The sequence below is a fragment of the Crotalus tigris genome, unplaced genomic scaffold, assembly GCF_016545835.1.
Source record: "Crotalus tigris isolate CLP2741 ecotype Arizona unplaced genomic scaffold, ASM1654583v1 scf7180000024461.2689607, whole genome shotgun sequence".
Taxonomy (NCBI): domain Eukaryota; kingdom Metazoa; phylum Chordata; class Lepidosauria; order Squamata; family Viperidae; genus Crotalus; species Crotalus tigris.
The window spans coordinates 1467243-1489473 of record NW_024100631.1 but is presented as its reverse complement, the minus strand read 5'-3'; the positions used below and the strand labels follow the sequence as shown (position 1 = coordinate 1489473).

The window sequence follows — 22231 nt, the reverse complement described above, 5'->3', positions numbered from 1 at the left end:
CTACAAGGGTCTATTCCTAAAAATAAACAAAGAAACCCTAAATAGGAGCTTTTCTTAGGTTTCCCGGCCGTTAATAATTATTACAGGTTACCATTTATCCATTTGCTCCCACTAAAGCACCGTCAAATTAGAAGGAAGGATAATCTGCTCTGTTCCTCTAGCGCGCAGAGTTCGTCCTTCCGTGTTGTGACCCAGGCGGTCAAGGCAGGCCTCTAGAGAGTCCTTTATTGCTCTCAATAAATGTTGGTAAGGGCTCCGTCCCCATACTCTAGTACCAAGAAAGCCCACAGAGTAGGAGCAAGGTCCAGCGTTCCAAGTCCAGTCCATAAGGCAGAGTCCAGGCACAAGACCAGGGCAGTCCTCGGGGTGAAAAAGTCCAAGACCAGAAGCCGTTCCAAAGGCCCAGCGAAGCAAAGGCCAAACGCAGTCCACAAGACAAGACAAGGCAAGGTCCAAGACAAAAAGCTGAAGAGCCAGTCTTCTGAGCACCTGGGAGGAGTGCAAGCCAAAACAAACAATAGTTCTTGGCAAGGACCAACTCCCCACGGCTTCTCCTTAAGTCACTCCAGTCCAGATAGGTATTCTTTGTGAGAGTAACCTTGCAGCCCTTTTCTGGGCTTGTCTCCGTGCCCTTGGATCAGTGGAGGAGGCAGCTATTCCTTATCAGAGGGGGATCTGCTCCGTGCCTATGAAGGCAGGCAGCTCTCTGTCTGGTGGACCACCACCCCCAGCATCTCCTCGGCAGCTGGCCTCTCCAAACATGCCAAGGGAGATGTGCCATCCCTGTCAGATGGTCCCGGTTCCAAAGCCGCCTCCTTTTCCAAACCGGGCTCCGATGGGACCATAGCATTCCTACGCTTACTTCTTAGAGCGAAATATAATTTTTATGGGGGGAAGAGGGGGGGAAGCTGAACCCTTGGCCAGCAACTGCCACTTCTGGACAGATTCAGTGCTCCTGAATCTTGTTATCTTGCCGCTTGTGGGATTGCCGAAATGAGAGTAGCTAGGGTGTTGGGGGTTACTCTGTGGTCAGGAAAAAGGCACTGGTGGATCTGTGTCAATCCATGCCGGTACATGTAAGTTATTTCTATTTGTCTTTTACCTGCGAAAATAAAAACTGAGTTTGATTTTCACTTGAGACTGCTTTAAAATGAGAGTGCCTAGTTTTTGTTTTTTTAAGTGAAGATTTCAATTCTGAGATTGAATACCAAGTTTTACTTAAGGCAAAAAAATAGAAGCGTGACCTTTGTCTGGGTTTTTGCTACTTACGCAGTGCGTCATCCGCTTTTATTTCGTTGGTGGGAAAGTGGAATTGAAAATAAAGAGGCATTATGAAATATTGTATCCCAGTTAATTTCAGCTGCTGCTTTGGGCCAGATACTAAAAAGGCTTGGAGCATGTAAGCTGCATGTCATTAACAATGCCTTAGTCATCCGTTGTGTTTCTCATCTTACACACTTTGGAGATTTGAAAGGCTGTACTTCAAAGGAGTTTTTAAAATTGCCTGATCCTTTTCAGCATCTAAGCTTTGTGGCTGAGTCGAATGGGATTATGCCTGTACAGCTGTCTTCTACCAACAACCACTGATTAATGGAGAAAAGACAGTTTTTAAATAAACAAAATTTAATAAGCTTGTTTAAAATTCACATTAACACATTGACGGGGGAAAAAAATACACACGTCCATTTTAGACAATATTTTCAAGAGCAATTCTTTGACTTCAGACATCTCAACAAAAAGTATTAACTGAATAGCTGTGCTCCAGAAACACCTTTTTTTTGAGTACAAAAGTATTAACAAAGCAAAGGAAATTGGTCAGTCGCCTACAGGTTTTAATAATTTGCAGTGGCTAAGCAGGAATGAATACTTTCCTTTATACTGTGGAGTAAGCTTTACACAAGACCTCTAGCTGTCTACAATAGCCCTATCTGGCTTTGTACCATTTATGTAGACAAGGTGTAACGCGCAGAGGGCACTTTTAAGCACAAAGGCTGAATTTCAGAAACTGCTACGCTAAAGGATTTTTCGAAACTGCCTTTTTATCTCAACACTGCACTACAGAATTTTGGCGCATTCCTCTCCCCCCCCCCCAACACCCATTAGTCTTTAGGGCTTATGAGAAGTTAACTTTGATATGTCGGTTAGTACAAACCTGGACAGGTTTTATACATTCTGGAGAACGATGCCGATAGCAAAAGCTGGGTGACCAAAGGGAGACCCATCTCCCAAAGCTGGTTTTCGATTCCAAATGGTCCTTAAATCAATTTGTAATTTTTTGTTTTACGTATAGGACATTTATCTCACATAATATAAAATAAATAAGATGGTTACAGTACTTCTCCGGAATCTTTTAAACTATAAAAACTGCAAAAGTGGAAAGTTAAAATGTGTTTTAATATATAAGGGAACACTGTCCCTTGAAAAGCAAGACAGAAATACCAAAACGTAAAAGTTACAAAAGGCAGTAATAAAACTGGAAGAGTCTTGAGTGTACTTCTGAGGTTTTAGTACCAAAAACATCACACAGGTGGCATATAAAATGTTGGTTACACATGGATAAGGAAACGACCGGTGCAGTTCCTGATGCTGTGATTATTTCAAGTTAGTGTGCAGTAAATAACTCCCCCCCCCCCAACCAATCTCTTCAAGCCCTATGATTTAAGAGTTTCTTCCATTTTGTGTCTCTCCCCCCTTTCCTGCTGTGCAGGTTATCTCCAATTGCACAAGAGATCCTTTGCAGTATGGGCTATAAAAAAATGGCCTGCGGTGAATAATAAGCATAACTTGGGCAGGTTTATTCTCAAATGCTGGAAACTCAGAAATTAGCCGTCATTGCAAACAGCGTGGGATTTAAAGTAACAGCAAAATAGCTGTAATCTGTTCTAGCGGATATCGATGCTATACGGTCCCATGAGATGCAATGATAAACTTAGCTGTGTAAGGAAAATGCTTTCTGTGGAAGCTGCAAAGTCTGCTCCCCCCAAACCAGAAACAAAGGGCAATTGGTGTGTGTGTGTTTGGGGAGGTTTCACTTGTGTTATTTATAACTTTCATTAGCTTCTCTTAAAGCTTCTGCATAGTGACTCCTTCATGCTTAACGATCCTAATTAAACCAGACCGCAAACCAGGACTCTGTGCTCGTATCCCCTGGGATTAAAGTGACTTATTCGTGCCTCAGCCTGACTGGAAGATGGGTTGTGATAGCTGAATTCTCTTTACAGGTGTTACAGTCACAAGGATCCCAATATAAGAGAGAGAGAGAGATTGGGAGAAAGAGAGAGACGGAGTGAGAGAAAGAGATTGAGAGAGAAATAAAGACAGACGGAAAGAGATTGGAAAAAAAAGATTGAGAGAGAGAGACAGAAAGAAATAGAGGAAGACAGAGACTGAAAGTGAGTATGAGAAAGAGAAAATTATAGGTAGACTGGACCTCAAGACTGGTCCAAAAACACCACTTCTATCCACGGATTCCTAGACTTGGAAATTGAGGCTTCCCACTCAGAGGCCTTTTCAAACTTCCTTACTTTACAAGACTCTGACTTGTAAGGTAAATGGAATGATTCCCCCCCACCCACCCACCCCTTTCCAGCAGCCCCCTCTTCCAAGAATAAATAAATAAAAAAGTGGTCACATCAAAGGCTTCCACCATCCCAAATTTTCTTCACTTCCAACATTTTCACGGCCAGGGTGGCTGACCCCCCACCCTAATGATTGGGCAGTCCTGAGAAATGTTGCCTCTTGGACAGAAGGATGTTTACGTACGCTGGCGTATACCGACCCGGGCTCCCTAAATCCGGAGAGAAGCCGGCCGCGGCGTTATACTTCCCGGGGCTGTTCTTTCCTGGGCTGAAGTATGGAAAATTCCTGGCAGGGCTGGGGGTGGCTTGGCCCTTGGCGAGTCTTTTCAGGGAAGGGCTGGACCACCTGTCAGAAAAAAAAGGCAGCGGTTGTCATCTCGCTCGAAACGGCTTTCTGACTTTACGCCGAGTAACGGAAGTGTTAGAAAAAGGTGGCCAGAAAAGCGTAGATCGTTTGTAACTTTTAAGTACGGATCACAACAGGAAGAAGAAACCAAGAGTGCCTTGACCACAGGAAGGCAACAGATAAAAAAAATTAAAGAGATGCAAACACTGGTGTCTTTGCCTAAAAGAGTGTTTCTCAACCTCGTCCACTTCAAGATGGATGGATTTCAACTCCCCAGAATGCCCCAGCCCTGGGGAGTTGAACTCCATCCATCTTGAAGTGGCCAAGCTCGAGAAACACTGGCCCCACCGAACACCCCTTCCTTTGCACCTAAAATGGAATCTGGAGATTGTCTCTTTTCCAAAATGTGTTTTTCAGAGAGGAAGAGGTGAGTGTTGGCAAAGACCCAACGAGTGGTTAATTCTAGCTAAACACCTGCACCAATCAGGTTCTCAAGGAGATAAAATTAGTCACCTGAGTAGTTTAACTACTGCGGAAGAGGGGGGGAAAGGACCACATACAACACTTGGGTGGTGTAGCTTTCTCCCCCTGCACCTTAGAATGGAGGTGACGCCAACCCAAGGAGATAACGTGCTCCTCCACCTGCCCAGAGAACTGATCCAGGCTTCATGGGATGTACCTTTGCCGTTCAGATACGGGATAGGCCTGCACGGACTTGCTCCACTGGTAAATAGCCGGGTATCTCTGGGGATCGACCTCGACTCCGAGTAATGCTGTTAACACGTCGTTGTCCCATTTTGATGGTTGATCGCTAAGCAGAGGAAGACAAGAGCTGGATTAGGCAGCTGAGTGCCACCAAAGGCAGAGGCTTATTCTCTTAATCTCCGAGAAATATTTCAGCAGTTTTTTTTAAAAAAAAAACACCATGTGGGCTTTTGCCGAGCAACTTTAATCTCTAATGACCCTGGGGCGAATAAATAACACCAACAGGCTCAGATCTCTACAAGCTCTTTCACCTGGAACAAAATCCAACAGAAGAGCCATGGTGGCACAGTGGCTAGAAGGTAGTACTGCAGGAGAACACAAACACTGCCAGAAGTTCGATTCTGACCGACTCAAGGTTGACCCAGCCTTCCATCCTTCCGAGGTCAGTAAAATGAGGACTCAGATTGTTGTGGGCAATGTGCTGACTCTGTAAACTGCTTAGAGAGGATTGTAAAGCATTGAGAAGCAGTCTATAAGTCTAAGGCAGTGTTTCTCAACCTTGACAATTTTAAGGCATGTGGACTTCCACTCCCAGAATTCCACAGCCAGCATTGCTGGCTGTGGAATCCTGGGAGTTGAAGTCCACATGCCTTAAAATTGTCAAGGTTGAGGAACACTGGTCTAAGGGCTATTGCTATTGTTCCTTCCTTCCTTCCCCTCCCTCCACAGTCGCTAGAATGCAGCATTTCAGGATAACACACTGCCCACGGCCAGGAGTCTATCCTGACCTCAAGGTTGTCTCAGCCTTTCCATCCTTTCAAGATTGGTAAAATGAGGACCCAGATTGTTGGGGGCAACAGGCTGACTCTATAAACCCCTTAGAGAGGGCTGTAAAGTCCTGTGAAGCTTTCTATGAGTCTAAGTGCTATTGCTATATCTCTTGCTTTTAATTTTGCGCACATGTATTGACTGGTCACAATACTGAAGGAATTGCACAAAGATGCTTGAGGACTAAACTAACCCAGTTTCAGGATTTGCACGGCATAAACTAACCCAAGTCAGTGGGCTCCCACAATACCCTAAGCCCTAAAGAAGCTAACTAAATGTAAGAATCATAATGCATGCAAACACCGCAGATGTTTCGAGCCCACAGTGAACCACGAATGGGTCAAGCCCACTTTTTCCGTATTACAGGAACAGATGTCCCATCACTACGTTATCATTATCACCAGCAGTAAAAGTACATATCGTGTCAGCCCAGGTAGTCCTCAACTTACAGCCACAACTGGGACCAGAATGGCTGTTGCTAAACGTCAGTTACTAAGTCGCACCTCATTTTATGACCTTTTTTCTCAAGGGAAACTCTGCAGTTGTTAAACCAAGCGTACCATCATTAAGTGACTGGCTTCCCCCCAACCCCCTTGACTTTGGTTTAGAATAGAATAGAGCTGGAAGGGACCTTGGGAGGTCTTCTAGTCCAGCCCCCTGCTCAAGCAGGAGAACCTATACCAGTGTTTCTCAACCTTGACAATTTTAAGGCATGTGGACTTCAACTCCCAGAATTCCACAGCTAGCAATGCTGGCTGTGGAATTCTGGGAGTGGAAGTCCACATACCTTAAAATTGTCAAGGTTGAGAAACACTGACCTATACCATCTCAGACAAGTAACTGTCTAGCCTCTTCTTAAAAACCTCCAGTGATGGAGCGCCCACGATTTCTGGAGGCAGGCTGTTCCACTGGTTAATTGTCCCCACATTTAGGACATTTCTCCTTCATTCTTGTGAGAGGCCAGCTGGGAAGCCCACAAATGATGATCACAGGACCCCAGGATGCTAGAACCAGCATAAATACATGCCCTGAATTTCGATCAGGTGATCATGGGGCTGCTGTGACAGTTGTGGTGCGAGTGCTATTGTAACTAGAGGACTATCCGTATCTAAAGAACACTGGCTGTAGAAAATGTCCTAAAAACACACTTCCTAGGGTGGAGTCCCCGAAGAAACCCCTTTTCTTGACCCCAAACCCCTTTCATACCCTAGAAGGAACATCTGCTTGGTTTTCCCATTTGAGGGAGGTGTTTTTAGTAAACCAGGAACGGACATCTCGGGCGGCGATTCCAAAGCGAACGGCAGCTTCCTCTCCCCAGATCTGACCTCGGCTTCGGCTGAGGGTCCCTCTGCCTCTTGGGGGTCCCCGTCTTCCTTCCTGCTTTTGTTCTTCCTGGCAGCTCCTCCTGTCTTCAACAAGGGGGAACCCATTTTAGGTACCTGCTCCTGACATTTCCACGTTTTGGCCGCCCTCTGGCTGGCCTTGCCCGCTGAGCATTCCCTCGTCACGGCCGCATCCTGGCAAGAGAGCTGGTCAAATTTCTCCATTAAATTGGCAACGGGGGACTGAAAGCTTCCTTCCTGGCTGGGAGGCCTCCTGTGGGATCCTGTCCTATCGTCGCTCGTGGCCGGACTGCAATAGCCGTTTTTACCCAGGGGGTCCCCTTTTTCGGCCGTCCGGAGGGAGGCTTTTGTCCTCGGCAGGATCGTCCCCGTGTGTTCGATGGAGAGAATGTCGCACTTGGAGCTTTCAAAGCTAGCGATGGTCGGTTCGTTGGGTGCTAGAACGGGGCTGTAGTTCCTGGCCGCGTTTTGCCTGTTTTTTACCTCTTCCAAACTCATGTCGTCATCGTCGAGAAACGCTCCAACGGAGACAGAATTGCAGTTTTTACTTTTACCTGTTAACAACAACAACAACAAAAAATAATAATAATAAAACGGGGTGGACATCAGACCGAACTCTAGGCTTTTGGGTTGACTATAGCCCACTGATCTCGTCAACAGGGCTTGTTTCTTAGTGCTTGTCTTCAAAGAGAGCTGAAGCGTGTAAAGAGAACTGGAAAGGTTAGGATGTGACACTGGATGATAATAACTATTTTTTAAAAAAACAGACTAAGGATGGGGTTAAGGTTAGGATTTTTTTAAAATAACATTCTTCATCTTTAGCAAACAGCATGTTGTCTGGGTTCATGTATTTAAAAAACAATGAATAATAATTCATTTCTATATTATCATAAACAATATGTTAGTTAATCGCTCAATCGGACTTTTCCAAGCATTAGCAGGCGTGGTTAAAATTGCTTTGGGGATTAGCCCCCCAACCCAGTCCCTCTTCAGCCTTCCATCTTACCATAAGACTGTGGAGTGAATCTGTTGTGGGCCTCGTTTTTCCCTTTCTCTAGCTGAGCATTATTGCTCATTTCCTGCTGTTGACTCAGGTGGTCTTCTAGCCGTCCTAACCCCTCCTGGGAAGACAGATCAACAAAACAGCCCAGAAATTCCCAGTATTCAACCCACGGGAACCCCAGCTCATGAGCTAACTCCCTGCAACAAATAAGATAGAACGAATCATTTGTGACGGTATGAAATTCAGTTTGACAACAAAGACATTTTTTAAAACAATCAGCCTCAGGACTGCACTTTGATATAAAAGCCATCCCAAGCCCAACTTTCTTGTTTGTCGCATTCACAAGCTAAAATGCCAGCTTGTTTTATGCTCGCATAGAACATCAAGGAAGAAAACAACAACAGCCCCCTTCTATATTACCGTATTTACCCACAAGCAGGATGATGCAGAATTTCAGAAAAGTCACCATGAAAGAATAACGTAATGTAGGTAAGTAAAAACTTGGGAATAACGTCCTGTGCCAGTTCCAGTTTCCCAATGAGCCAATTCACATTCTCAGCACCTTCCCCCTTGATGCTATGAAAGTATAGGCTGACCTATTTGCATGCACCCACATGTACAAAACACCCACACAACAGACGGACACCGTTGTCTCTTCTTCCCAGCCAGGACAACCATTAAGTAGGATAGGATAACTAAAATTAAATAGGGGACAAGGAAGGAAAAACAACACTTCAATTCGTGTTTCTTAACCTTGACCATTTTAAAATAAGTGGCCTTCAACTGCCAGAATTCCCCAGCCAGCATGCTGGCTGAGGAATTCTGGGAGTTGATGTCCACCTCTTTTAAAGTTAAGAAACACTGCTTTAGATGGTACTTCAGTGACTAAATGCACCAGGTAAACACCCTTCCCATTTTCAAAGGCACCCACATTTTACAGGGCCACTTCTGTAGCCATCTGCAACTTACGCCAATTCCTTTTTCCCCCACAACTTCTACTGTCTGCTCACACCTTCCCCTCCCTCAAAGGAACTTATTTCAATAATTACAGGTAGCGCTGTTTAACCCCCCCAAAATGTTTCTTTTCTTCTATCACTTTGATAAAAGATCTCCTGCATACAAAATGCTCTTCGTGCAGAAAGGAACAGGTATGACGTGATAACTGAATGATAATAATTATTTTTTTAAAAAAACAGACTGCTTCCAAAAGAGAATATTTAAAAAAAAAAAGTTTAAAAAATGGCAACCATCTCCAACCTTTAATCTATGTAAATAAGTGGTCTATCCACCCTATACGTCAGGGTTCTTCCAACTTGGCCCTTTGATGACTTGTGGACATGTGCCCGGCTGAGGAATTCTGGGAGTTGAAGTCCACAAGTCATCAAAGGGCCAAGTTGGAAGAACCCTGCTATAGATGCACTGCGCGTACGTAATAATAATTGCATGCTCATGCTTGTTAAAAAGAGTTTTAACAGGGCTGGAAACGGAACCCTTCCCTGCCTTTTGCCACGTGGCTTCGGGCACCGTGTCTGAAATACCTTCCAACTCGTTCGACCCCTCTTTCCAAGTCAGATTTTCGGAGGTGGTAAAAATATTCCGCCCTCTCTCGGGGTGGGGTCTTCCAAAGCCTGCGGAAATCTTCTGCCTGTTGGGAAGGGGCAGGAGAGAAGAGATTGAAAGGCGCATCCAAACTTTTACAGCAAGCTGTCAAGACTGAATCGCTACAAGGCCGGCTGGCTTCTGTCGCTAATCAACTTGACATAGAAAAAAAGGGGGAAGAGGAGGTAGAAAGCGCGGGGGGGGGGGGAAAGAAAGGGGATTCCAAGAAACCCTCCGGGGACCGTGAGAACCTGCAGCAATGGCAAGGTCACTAATGCAGGTGCTTGACAGAGAAGCGGACTGTTCCTATAACAAGCCATTGCTTCAGGAAAGGCAAGAAATCCACGTGGACGATTTATCGACCTGTCTTACTATCAGGGTAAAACAGCCCTGCCTATTAAATCGCTCTTATGTTGAGTATAGGTAGTCCTCAACTTACAACTATCCATTTAGTGAGTGTCCGAAGTGAAAAAAAGCAATTTATGACTGTTTTTCACACAATCAGCAGCGTCCCGGTGCTCACGCGACCAAAATTTGGATGCTTGGCAATTGAATCGTACTTAATGACGGCTGCAGTGTCCCAGAGGTGTCACGTGATCATTTTTTGCACTCTTCTAACGAGCAAAGTCAACGAGGAAGCCGCATCCACTTAACAACCGTGCTGCTAGTGTGTCACGGTTCTGACAGATGAAACCCTTCAAAGAACTTCGAGGCATTGTTTACCTTAAAGAATGTTTACTTGAGTAGCAACACATCGGCAGGTACATAGTCCAAGCCAAAATCTGTCTTCCCCTCCCCTGAGCACATAGTATCAAAGGACAATTCCCTCCTCTAACTAACTGTCATAAATCACATTCTCCAATTAGTTTGAAATGCAGGCTTTCCCTCCAGTCTTTCAACTGCCATGTCTTATCATCCCCGGTTCTCACCCTTATACAGTATTGTTATGTCTAACTAAAGTCTCAAGCACATTCCCCCTCCCCCCCCCCAGTATCATCTAATTCTAACTCTAAGAGTAAAACATAAAACAGAGGAAAATAGCTGCATCGCCATATGTTGTCAAAGCAAGAACATTTGATGTTAGCAAGCAGTGACTGCAGGGATTCTCTTAACAGTGGCAAGCAAGGTCATAAAGGAAGGGGGGGGGGCAAAACTCAACACATAACTGTCTCGCTGAACAATAGAAATTTTGGGCTCACTTGGGGTCATAACTTGAGGACTACTTATATTTCCCTTGCCCGGCCCATTCCCATGCCTGCTTCATCTCTATAGATCTGGCGGCTTCAGCCTCGTCTCGCAGTTTCACGATTAAAATAGCTTCCTTTAGTTTACGACCCTGTAATCCCTTAATTCAGGGTGGAGCTGGGGTGATTGGACAGATGCCCTTCCTGATGCCTATGTGGAGTTCAGAGCAGATATTGTTTCTTTGCGCCCTGAAAAAGATCCGCCGCTACCTGGAATTGACCTCTCCACCTTCTGAGTGAGAGGCGAGCGGCTTCACCACTAGGCCGCCGTGCCACTCAGTCTCACAGCCTCTTCAACAAAGAGTCTCTTTGCTCTCCTTACCTTGGAAGGACTCAGTGGCCCTGCGTAAGCCCTCACTGTCAGCAGAGGGTCTTTGGGGCTGCCGAAGAATCTGGGCAAAGACGGGAGTGGGCTGCTCTCGGTTTGATCCGGGGACCAGGGGGCTGCAATCACAGGTGCCGTGGCATTATCTTCCGCTCTGAAGAGGGGCACATAACACTGACCTGGATCAGAAGGGATGGAAAAGGGATATCAACGCTTTCATAGTCCCAGGAAGATTTTTGAAACACTTATTTGATTAAATAAGGCTGGTTTGATATCAGTCAGAAAAAAAATTCTACGCTAAATATCCCTGTCTGCATCCACCTTGAGAATCCAAATAGAACTCTTAAGGTTCATTCCGTTTCCGGAAATGCTTATTAAATACACGGCATGGTAATGTCGAAGCCAAACTAACTCTGAGATCATAGAATTAAACAATAATCTCTCCAACCAAACCCCCAACCACTCACGTACGGCACGTAAACAATTTCACTTTGTTATTGGAACCGTCTGCCTCCTCTCCACACCTGCTGTGGTGTCCTTGGAAAGGTTTCAGGCTCTCAACGGTCTTCAGCAGAATCGTAAAGGTTACGATTACAATACTCTTTTGGTTTTGTGTTCTAGCCAAAATGATACATGCCATTTGCTTGTGGAATTGCCCCAAAACAGAAGTTGTACAACAAAGCCTCATTTACTGCCAACATTAAATACAAACCTTCCAAATGTTCCCTAATTTTTGTTTTCAGATCCGCCGCTTTATTTTTGCTTCTTTCACAGATCACCTATTAGGCAAGAAGATGTTAAGATGTCTTAGTTAAACTAAAATTGCCTCGGTATTTTGTACTTCAAAGGGGGGGGGGGGAGAAACTAAGCTATAAACTATGCTGGCTGAGCCATTCTGGGAATTGAAGCCCACATGTCTTAAAAGTTGCCAAGCCTGAGAAACACTGTTATAAAGTGTTTTTAATGTGAAATCAAGACAATGACGACATGCTTTGAATTCAACTTACATCTGCTGGGGTTTGATTGTATTTATTTTTCGGATCCTTTACAATGCCCGGATGGGAAGCAAGGACGCCGACCACATCTGGATTCCCAAACTTGCAAGCAAAGTGCAGCGGTGTATCAAATCCCTACAAAAAGATAACGTACGAATAATCCGTATTAGACAAGCTTGGCTTCCACTGTTTCTGTGCAGATTAGGTGGACCTGCTTTCTACCTTAGCTCCCCAAAATTCTTTCTAGTCTGTTCTACTTCTTTGAATTGTTCTATACTCTGGCTGGTGTCAGCTTTGATGGGGTCCAGCCACCGTGTTCTTTGGCGGCTTAGTGTCTTTTTACCGTTGACGCTTTCCAACCCAATTGCTTTCTCCAGTGGATTCCCCCACATAACATGGCCAGAGTAAGTGAGATGCAGTTTTGTGATTTTTGTCTTCTAGTGACATGTTTGGTGTTACGTTGCATAGGCTAGGAGAACACTGTACTGGGCAGAGTCTAACTGAAAATAGTAGGACTTTTCCATGCAAATTCACACAGGGAATTTACCAGTGGCATCTTTCACTGATTCCCTAGGATAAAAGCAAATGGTTCTAACTGGAATTCTCTTTTTGTTGGTGTGGCAGCTGGTCCCACTAAACTTGAGTCGCTTCGGACAGCAAGATCGGTGGCATTATAAATCAGTAAACTGACTGCATCTCAGTTCTGAGGGGAGATCTGTTTCCAAGATTGGAAAGGAACAGGGTTTACTAGGAATACCCCAACAGGAAAACTGAGCGAGGCTCACCACTTTATCCGGCGTATTCAGATAAAGATCCGCTATGTAACTTATACGCTTCTCCAACATCACGGTGTCGTCGTCAGGATACATCAGCCGCATAAATTCTGGGTTTTCCAGAGTGTCCAACAGCAGCCGGCAAATGCCAGGTTGATTCTCTTTAGCTGCCACATGCATGACGTTGTAGCGACACCCCTCCTAGAAAAAGAACAGACCTCTTCGCTATTTGTGATTCCTCCACCGCGGCATAACAGAACTTCCATTTTCCTGGGGCAGCTCTCCAGACTTCTGCTATCAGCCTTAAAATGAGCTTATAAAGAAACCAGACGTCACCTCAAAATGGTGTATTTGGAGTCAGTTGGATGTAGCGGCTAAGGTGTTGGTCTAGAAACCAGGAGACAGTGAGTTCTAGTCCCACCTTAGACATGAAAGCTGGCTGGGTGACTTTAGGCACCAGAAAACCATGAATTCTAGTCCTGCCTTAGGCTTGAAAGCTAGATAGATGACTTTGGGCCAATCACCAGGAGATTGTGAATTCTAGTCCTGCCTTAGGCATGAAAGTCGACTGGGTGACTTTGGGCCAATCACCAGGAGACTGTGAATTCTAGTCCTGCCTCAGGCACGAAAGCTAGATAGATGACTTTGGGCCAATCACCAGGAGACTGTGAATTCTAGTCCTGCCTCAGGCACGAAAGCTAGATAGATGACTTTGGGTCAATCACCAGGAGATTGTGAATTCTAGTCCTGCCTTAGGCATGAAAGCCGACTGGGTGACTTTGGGCCAATCACCAGGAGACTGTGAATTCTAGTCCTGCCTCAGGCACGAAAGCTAGATAGATGACTTTGGGCCAATCACCAGGAGACTGTGAATTCTAGTCCTGCCTTAGGCATGAAAGCCGGCTGGGTGACTTTAGGCCAATCACCAGGAGGTGGTGAGTTCTAGTCCTATCTTAGTCACAAAAACCAGCTGGGTGACTTTGGGCCAATTGCCAGGAGATGGTGAATTCTAGTCCTGAAAACTAAATGGGTGACTTGGGCCAATCACCAGGAGACTGGGAGTTGCTGTCCCACTTTGGCCATGAAAACTGGCTGGGTGATTTTGGACCAGTCCCTTTCTCTCAGCCGAGTCCACCCCACAGAGTTGTTATTGGGACGAGAGGGGCGAATAGAAGGAAGGAGTACGTTCACCACCTTGAGTTATTTGTAAAGATAATAAAGGTGGGATATAAATAGATAAATCAATAAATCGCCCGGATGCCAAGACTGGCCCAAAACCAGCTACCCGTTTTCCTTAATAATCACGCCAGGAGGGGAGAGGAGGAAAAAAGGATCCGTTTGTCCTGCAGCTGATTATGGCCAAGGCACTTTTTTCCACTTTTTACCTGGACAATCGTAGGATTGTCTCCGGAGCCGATGAGATAGCGGGGATTACTCCAGATGAGTTCTAAGAAAGCACTTTCATCTCCTTTCTCCACAGCTTTCCGAAGCTTTGCAGTCAGATCCTGGGTACGAGGGCTTTTGTAACTGTTGGCTCTTTCTTTACTGACCGTTTCCAGTTCAGGAGAGCACAAACCATCTGTTAAGATATAAATAGCGTTGCGCACTCCTGATGCAATACAGGCTCAAAAAAAAAAAAAATGTGCGTGGGCATTTGCAAAACGCAAACTTCATTTATGCACGCAAAAGATCCGAAATGGCACCCAGTAGCATTGGGTTAATTCGTCACAAGCTACAGAACTTCACAGTGTGAATTTTAAAACTCTAAGGCAGGCCATAAGCACCCGTAATACAATTAAAGTGTAACTTTGCAATAGCAGTGAATATTTCTAGCTTGGGTGTAGGAGAGCGAACCGTCACCCCTAAAAGATAACATTCAGCATTCTTACTCACTGGCTGAGCTAAGCAACGGCTACAGCCTACTAAGCAGCTTTAACTGCCAACTTCAGCTCTATTAGCTCCTCTTGAGATTCAGAGGCTGCTCTTCTCTGCACGTTCATTTTTAAAGCACAGCCCATTTTTAAAGACTGCGATGTTTCTATGTGTCATATATATGTGAGTGTATGTGGGTATGTGCATAATGGTGTTTTGTTTTTTTGGAGAGCTGAATGCAACGAAATTTCATTTTAATGTATGCTGATTAGTGCACATTTAAAGTGACAATGAAGAGAATTCCTTATTGGCTTGACTGGACACACTAGGTGCATAAGCTCTCAGTGTACATATGAGCAATAAGTGATCAATCCTGACCATAGCCATCATAAAAAATACATCCATCACAAATCATAAGATACAACACTTAGTGATAGTCGTAGGACAACTAAAATAAGCAATCAACATAAATCATACTAGGATACTAAAAACAATATAAATTGTAAGATAGAAGCAACAAAGTTATAGTCCAGTGGTTCTCAACGTTTGTGTGACGGCGACCCCCGTCACACAAACGTGCCGCGCATACGCGGCGCCGCCCCCCGAGGGGGAAAAATGGCAGATCGCCTTGTTTGGCGACCCCCGAGAAATGGTCGATCGACCCCAAATGGGGTCGCGACCCATAGGTTGAGAACCGCTGTTATAGTCAAAAGTAGATAAGGAAATAGGTAATAGGAAAGATGAGAATAATAATAGTAATACAGCCTTACTAGATAGTTTGACAGTGTTGTGGGAATTAGCTATTTAGCAGAGTGATGGCATGGGGAAAAAATAAAGATTCTATTCTATTCTATTCTATTTAATTATTCTATTATTGTTCTATTCTGTTCTATTCTATTCTTTTAATTAGTCTATTATTATTCTATTCTATTCTATTCTATTCTATTCTATTCTATTCTATTCTATTCCTATTCCTATTCCTATTCTATTCATTATTATCATTCTGTATCATAAAAAGTCAGTGTTTAAACCAGTTTAAAGCCATTATGGAGCCCACTTCAGCCTCCCACTTACCTCTACTGAAGACCGAAGAGACTTTGACAGGAGACAGAGAGATGGTAGACTTGTTTGGAGACGGGAAGTAATCACATATGCCTTTGGCAAATTTCTCTGCATCTTCTCTGTTTGAGAAAGCTTTAAAACGTGACCCCTTAATCATTTTGACAGCTTGCAAGGCTTCCTTTTTGTCCTCATAGACATGTACCCTTTCTGGGGGAGAAAAAACAGCAGTGAAATAAATTCATTTCTGATGAAACGAGAAGGCAAGGCCAAGTCAAGAAATCTGACCCTCTACTTTTTATCGCAAGTCCCGTTTTAGCTACTTTATGCAATGGTGATTACAGCAGAAAACACTCAGATCAATTCAATCTGCTTTGGTGAATTTTACTTTGGGAGAATAACTACAATACCACATAAATTTGCAAATCTTTTTCAGGACCTTCCACAAAACTCTAATCAACTCTAATCAAAACTGCAAAGAGGTAATTAAATTAAACCTGAAGGACACACCATCTATATTGGAAAACAAGAGCTAAACAGAGTTAAAATCATCTCACTAAGACTATGATGCAAGGCTGGGTTGTTTTTTCATCAGCAAGTCAATTTTGTTTCTTGAGAAACTAAACCACCTTTAATTTGCTGAAAATCGTGGGTCCAAAGTCAAAGACGACATTAAAAAAAGCGATTGCCCGTCAGATTTACAGTATATGTTTTCATGTCTTCTGACACTATCGCAAGGGGCCTGAAAGAATCTGTTGCATCTTCTGGGGCCAATTTCTTACTTTTCTGCTCAAGGTTTTATAGTTCAAAACAGGTTATAATTAACAGCTTGATCTTATCTTGTTGGAACAAACCAATATTTATTGCAGAATTGGGAATTTGGCCTGAAGTCCATACACCCACAAGGATGGTTATGTCAGATGGGTAAGAGCTAAGAGTTGGAACAAGAGAAAATCTGTCTTTAAAAAAGGCACCAGTCCCTGGGAAAAAATGGGCAAGATGGATCCGGCCTATGGGCTGTCCCTGAATTCAGCAAACTGGAGAAGGCCAGTTCTGGATGTAACAAACAACTCAGCTAACAAGAGAAACAAATCTTTGTAATTCCAAAAACGAGGAAAGTGGTGATGGGTAGGAATGGAGGAAGCTAGCAAGCTCAAGATGCATGATTCCTCTTAAAAGTTATACTAAATCATCATTAATATATCCAGCTGATCTCTTGAGTAAAGAAGCACACGAACATACCAGTATTTTTATACCCCAAATTTTGCACAGAGGGGGGAAAAAACATCAGCCGCTAACAAATTCAACATCACTTTTATTTCCTAGCACAACAAGCATTAAGCTTTGGGTACCGCATCCCCGAAAAAAAAAAAAAAAGCATCGATCCTTGAAAATGCAGCACCGCTATTTTTATGCCGAGTATTTATTGCTATCACACTAAAATGGTCTCCTTCGACGGCAATTTCTTCTCAAGTAATCCGACCGCTTGGCGCTGCGTGCACATTAAGCGTGGGAAATCAATCTGATCGATGCCCTCCTGCTGAATTTTTCATTTGCTGGCCACGAGAAAGCCATCTATTAAGCCTCATTGGCATTTGTCTGGTACAAGGGAGTCTCAAGACTCTAAAGCAGCGAGCTGGCTGCTCTCGCAATCATGCTGCAGAAATTCAGATATTGCTGGGATTGCAAGATCTACCAGCACCAAGCAGCCTGGGCAGTTTTAGGGAGAAGCTGTCACGTGTATTGGGGGGGGGGGGGAAAGATGTGTTTACAGTGCAGCAATCCTTGACTTAACACCCACAACTGAGCCCCAAATTTCCATTATGAAGCAAGGCAGTTGTTTAAGTGACTTTTGCCTCATTTTATAACTTTTTTTTTTAAGCACATCGCTGCAGTTGTTAAAGTGGACAGTTTCCCCTATTGAATCTGCTTGCTGAACGCCGGCTGGGAAGGACGCAAATGGGAATCACATGTCCCCGGGACACTGCAAGCGTCATAAAAATGAGACAGTCGCCAAGTGTCTGAATTTTGATAAAACCCTACTGAGGCCACACCTGGAATACTGCAGCCAATTTTGGTCAACGTATAGCAAAAAAGATGTTGAGAGTTTGGAAAAAAAATTCAGAGATGAGCAACTAAGGCCTGAAGGCTCAAACATACGAAGAACGGCTACGGGACTTGGGTTTGGCTAGTCTAAAGAAAAGAAGAAGTAGGGGAGACAAGATACAGTGTTCATGTATTTGAGGGGCTGCCACAAAGAAGAGGAAGTCACCTTGTTCACCAGAGGGAAGGACGAGAAACAACGGTTGGAAACTGACCAAAGAGAGAAACAACCTGGAATGAAGGAGAAACTTCCTGACAGTGAGGACAATTAACCAATGGAACAGCTTTGCCTCCAGAAATCGTGGGTGCTCCATCACTGGAGGTTTTTAAGAGACTGGACATTCACCTGTCTGAGAAGGTATAGGTTCTCTGCTTGAACAGGGGACTGGATTAGAAGACCTCCAAGGTCCCTTCCAGCTCTATTCTATTCTAATTCTAACTGGGACCATGTAATGGCCTTTTGTGTCCCTTTTTCAGTCGCGCTGTAACTTCAAACGTTCACTAAATGAACGGCTGTTGAGGATGACCTCTACAAGGAGACTGTCAATGAAGGAGGCACTGAAACCTATTTATAAAAGAAACTCTTACCATTTCTAGTCAAGATGTCGTCATATACCGGGCACACCCCATAATACAGCAGAGGCTCTTTGGAGGGAATCTGGGAGCGAAAAGGGGAGCCGTTCGCTTCCCGCATCAGGGCTTCTTCCTCGGGGGGGTTCAGACCCATGCCGTAGCCAAAATCGCCCTCCTCGGGGGAGGCCAGGTGGCCGTTCGTTTTCCCAGGTTCTGGCTGGTTCCCGTCAGCCGCCGCCGTTCCCGGGACGCCGTTGTAAACGGGAGCCGTGGCCTCCAAAGGTCCTTGCTGTTCCCATAAAGCCTGGGCCAATCTTTTCTCAAAAATGGACCTGGTGGTCAGCGTGATGGGCCCGCACTTCAGGCCGGCTTTGACAATTTCTTCTCTCAGCTCATCGGGGGTCAGTTGTTTTAGTCGGGAGAAGATCTCATCCATTGTTATCCTCCCTGTAGGCAAAATAAAACAAAAAAAATCCAAAAAAGCAGAGGGCATCGTTTAGTCCATCCAGAAGTACAGCTCAGCTCTTGACTTACCACAGTTCGTTTGGTGACCGAAGTTACAGCAGCACTGGGGGGGGGGGGGGAAGTGTCTTATGACCATTTTCCACACTCACCACCCAAGGGTCACGTGATCAAAATCCAGAGGCTTGGCAACTGGCTCGTCTTTAGGACTCAAAGTCCCGGGGGGGGGGGGTCAAGTGATCAACTTTTGCCAAGCAAAGTCTATGGGGAGGGAACCAGATTTCCTTAACAACTATGTTACCCCCTTAACAACTGCAGTGATTCATTAACAACTGTGGCAAGAAAGGTAGTAAAATGGGGTAAAATTTGCTTAACAAATGTCTCACTTCGCAAACAGAAATTTGGGGCTCAAAATAACGGGCAGAGTCAAAAGAAGGATTGGTCCATTATGTTCCACATTGGTTGGGTCAGTGTTTTCCAACTTAGCCCACTTTAAAATGCGAGGACACCAACTCCCATAATTCCCCAGCCAGCATGCTGATGGGATTAGACAACCCCCCCCATCCCCAGGACACCAGACTTAAAAAGAAAGGAAAAAAAACCTCGAGATAAGAGCAGTTTGATGATAAGCTCTGTTACAGCAGGACTGAAATACATTTAATGATTAATTAAACATGTTCAATTTTCAAAATTACTCTAGCGTTAAAAAAAAATCAGACCATTAATCTTGAATCTATTTCTGTTTTAGCACAGCGTCTAATGTTAGCAGCAAGCATGCTGAGCGTGTTTCTAGATCTTAATCATTAAGCATCTAGCAGAATGCTTAAATCCACTTCTGCTCCCTTATTTAAAAATAGAATAAAGTAAGAGCAAAAGCTGACCCATAAAAGGGAAGCTGCCGTAGACAACTAGAAATAGACATAAAATAAAAACAGAACGTTTCAGTGGAGTATTAAATTTACCCATATTTTAGAAGAGAAAATGGCTAGCAACTTTCCACAAAATCATGGGTTTTGAAAGCAGATTGGTTTCTTTTAAAATGGAAAATAAATTGGCCCTCCTGCCAGAAAATTCTTTTAGGGTTTTTTCCCTCTGGTATTGTTTCAAATCGAATACAGGTGCTGCTAAAGAAACGTTAATTTAACATGTATTTAGTACAGGGGTCTTCAAACTTGGCCCTTTTATGACTTGTGGACTTCAACTCTCAAGGCACGCTGGCTGAGGAATTCTGGGAGTTGAAGTCCACAAGTCATAAAAGGGCCAAGTTTGAAGACCCCTGATTTAGTATCTTCTTGGGGAGCCTAAAGACATTCATCTAACCGAAATCTCAAGTCATCTTGAAACAGTTCCTCTGGATTATATACATCTTTGCATTCAGCAGACTCTGAAAGGCTTGTCCTAGGATATGTAGACATCTTTGCAAACGTTATTACTGTTGATCACAAATGGAGAGTACCATACTTTTAATCTAAATATATAAATACATATTGCTTTCATGTCATCAATCACATTGGGTGCAACAGTAAAATCACTATCCAGAAAGCAACCGTTTGCTAGTGACTCAAGCAGTCTGAATAAATATTTGTTGGGAATGCTTTAATTAATCAAATTTCTCCAGGGAACTCAGATTAGATTTTATATCCAAGCATGTTTGGCTTTCCCAGGAAAAGACATGGCTTTGATGCAAAACCAAAACAAATACAAGAGGACAGAAATAATAACTATTTTGATGCACAAATTATTTTTTTTTCTTATTATGCTTCTATGTTACCAAGTCTAAACAACTGTGTTTAGTGAGCCTAAGAATCTCAATTGGAACTACCAAGGAGAAAGTGTCTTTTCTTTTTGCTGCAAAAATTCGACATTTCCATTTGAATATTCCTTAAATACGAAGCTCCTTAGAATCACTTGACATTTGGGCAGTCCCATCTGCCTACATCGTGATAGTCTGTGCATCCCCAGAGGCTTCATGCCCAAAATAAATACAGCATGGGAATTCACAGAAGGGGACCAAGTGAGGGCACAGGCATCCTGACAACTGGCAAATGATGCAATTTGTGTAGTTGCATCAGATGTCATAATTGCCATCTTTTTTTTTTTTTTTGCATCAATAGCTGGCCCTGGATGCTGCGGGATACAAACAACAAGAGAGGAAGAAGAGGGAAAGGAAAGGGTTATTTTATGCCACATTTTTAACAGGCGTATTTTAGGTAAGTGTGTGATTCAACGTGTATTTTATCTGCTCGTTTGCATCCTGCTTTTATTATTTTTATAAAAACCCAAGGCAGCAGACATATCCAACACATTTTCCTTCTCTTATTTTCTCTACAACAATCCTGTGAAGTGAATTGGGTTGAGAGGGACTGGGCCAAAGTCACCTAGCTGATTTTTATGCCTAAGGCAAGACTAGAATTCACAGTCTCCTGGGCGATTGGCCCAAAGTCACCCAGCTGGTCTTTCATACATAAGGCAGAACTAGAACTCGCCATCTCTGGCTTAACCACTAAACCAAGCTGGCTAAAAAAAACCTCTTATGTTTTCCCCCTTGAACCTTAGGTGGGATTATGGCCGGGAAGGGCTCTTCTTCAGATGGTTTACAGCAAAACTGCGAAATAATAGAAATGAGCTAGAGGTACAGAGTAGAAATGTGTGCGTGTACACCTACAGGTCTAGGGTCTGCTGCTTGAGCAGGGGGCTGGACTAGAGGACCTCCGAGGTCCCTCCCATCTTTGTTATTCTATTCAACGTGCAGCAGAGTCTTCCCAAAGGTTCGATGCATTTGACAGCCAAGGTGAGGACAACTCACCCCCAAAGCCCATTCAGGCCATAGGAGAAGAGCAGCCTGGCCTTCTGCTTGGCTCACCTGCTCCTCCAGGCTTACCTGGTGGTCTCCCATCCCTACAGCCTCTCTCTCTCTCTCTCTGTCTCTATATATATATGCAAACCTCTCGCCCCCCCACCTTTGGATCGCAAGACCCCCTCAGGGGTGACTACGGCGCCCATCATCCCCAGCGCGGGGGAGTCCAAGGCACCCCCCCCAGCGGCCTACCTGGCAGGGAGGTGGTTGTGGGAGAAAGACAGCAACCCCGTCCCCCCCCGATCCCCACTCCCCCACCGGGGAAAGGCCTCTCACCTCCGTCGCAGCTGTCGAGGCAGCGCGGAGGCCTCTCCTCGGGAGGCGGCGGAGACGGAGCCCGAGGCGTCGCGCTGGGCCTCAGGCCTCGCCCCCCGCGCGGGCCTCGCTCCAGCAACCGCAGCAGCCAACCCAGCGCGCCGATGACGGCGCAAGCGGCCAGCAGCTCCCAGGCGGGCCAGCCGGCCCAGCCGGCCCGCCACAACCCGACCCAACCCGACCAGCCGGCCGCCACCCAGCGCTCCATCGCCTGCCCGGCCGACCACGCCACTGCGCACGCGCGGGAGCGG

The 22231-nt window shown here is 44.7% G+C and overlaps 1 protein-coding gene across 1 annotated transcript; it reads right to left on the bottom strand.

The window, feature by feature from the left end:
* Position 1: 1 nt before the first annotated feature.
* On the bottom strand, positions 2-22214 carry ANKLE2 (ankyrin repeat and LEM domain containing 2). The gene is made up of 13 exons (XM_039332390.1): positions 21942-22214; positions 18362-18793; positions 15686-15880; positions 14125-14318; positions 12752-12940; positions 11979-12101; positions 11684-11750; positions 10969-11150; positions 9342-9448; positions 7807-8000; positions 6664-7354; positions 4604-4735; positions 2-3924 (listed from the first exon to the last, which is right to left on the bottom strand). The coding sequence occupies exons 1-13, from the start codon at positions 22186-22188 to the stop codon at positions 3705-3707; spliced, it is 2973 nt and encodes a 990-aa protein (XP_039188324.1). The 5' UTR covers positions 22189-22214; the 3' UTR covers positions 2-3704.
* Between the last annotated feature and the right edge of the window lie 17 nt (positions 22215-22231).

Bases quoted from the DNA above. Each gene is read 5' to 3' on its own strand.
- ANKLE2 (XM_039332390.1), bottom strand. From the start codon at position 22,188: ATGGAGCGCTGGGTGGCGGCCGGCTGGTCGGGTTGGGTCGGGTTGTGG. The intron at 18,794-21,941 runs GTGAGAGGCCTT...TTTTGCCTACAG, and splicing joins CCTCGACAGCTGCGACGGAG to GGAGGATAACAATGGATGAG. The intron at 7,355-7,806 runs GTAAGATGGAAG...TGTTGTTAACAG, and splicing joins ATTCACTCCACAGTCTTATG to GTAAAAGTAAAAACTGCAAT.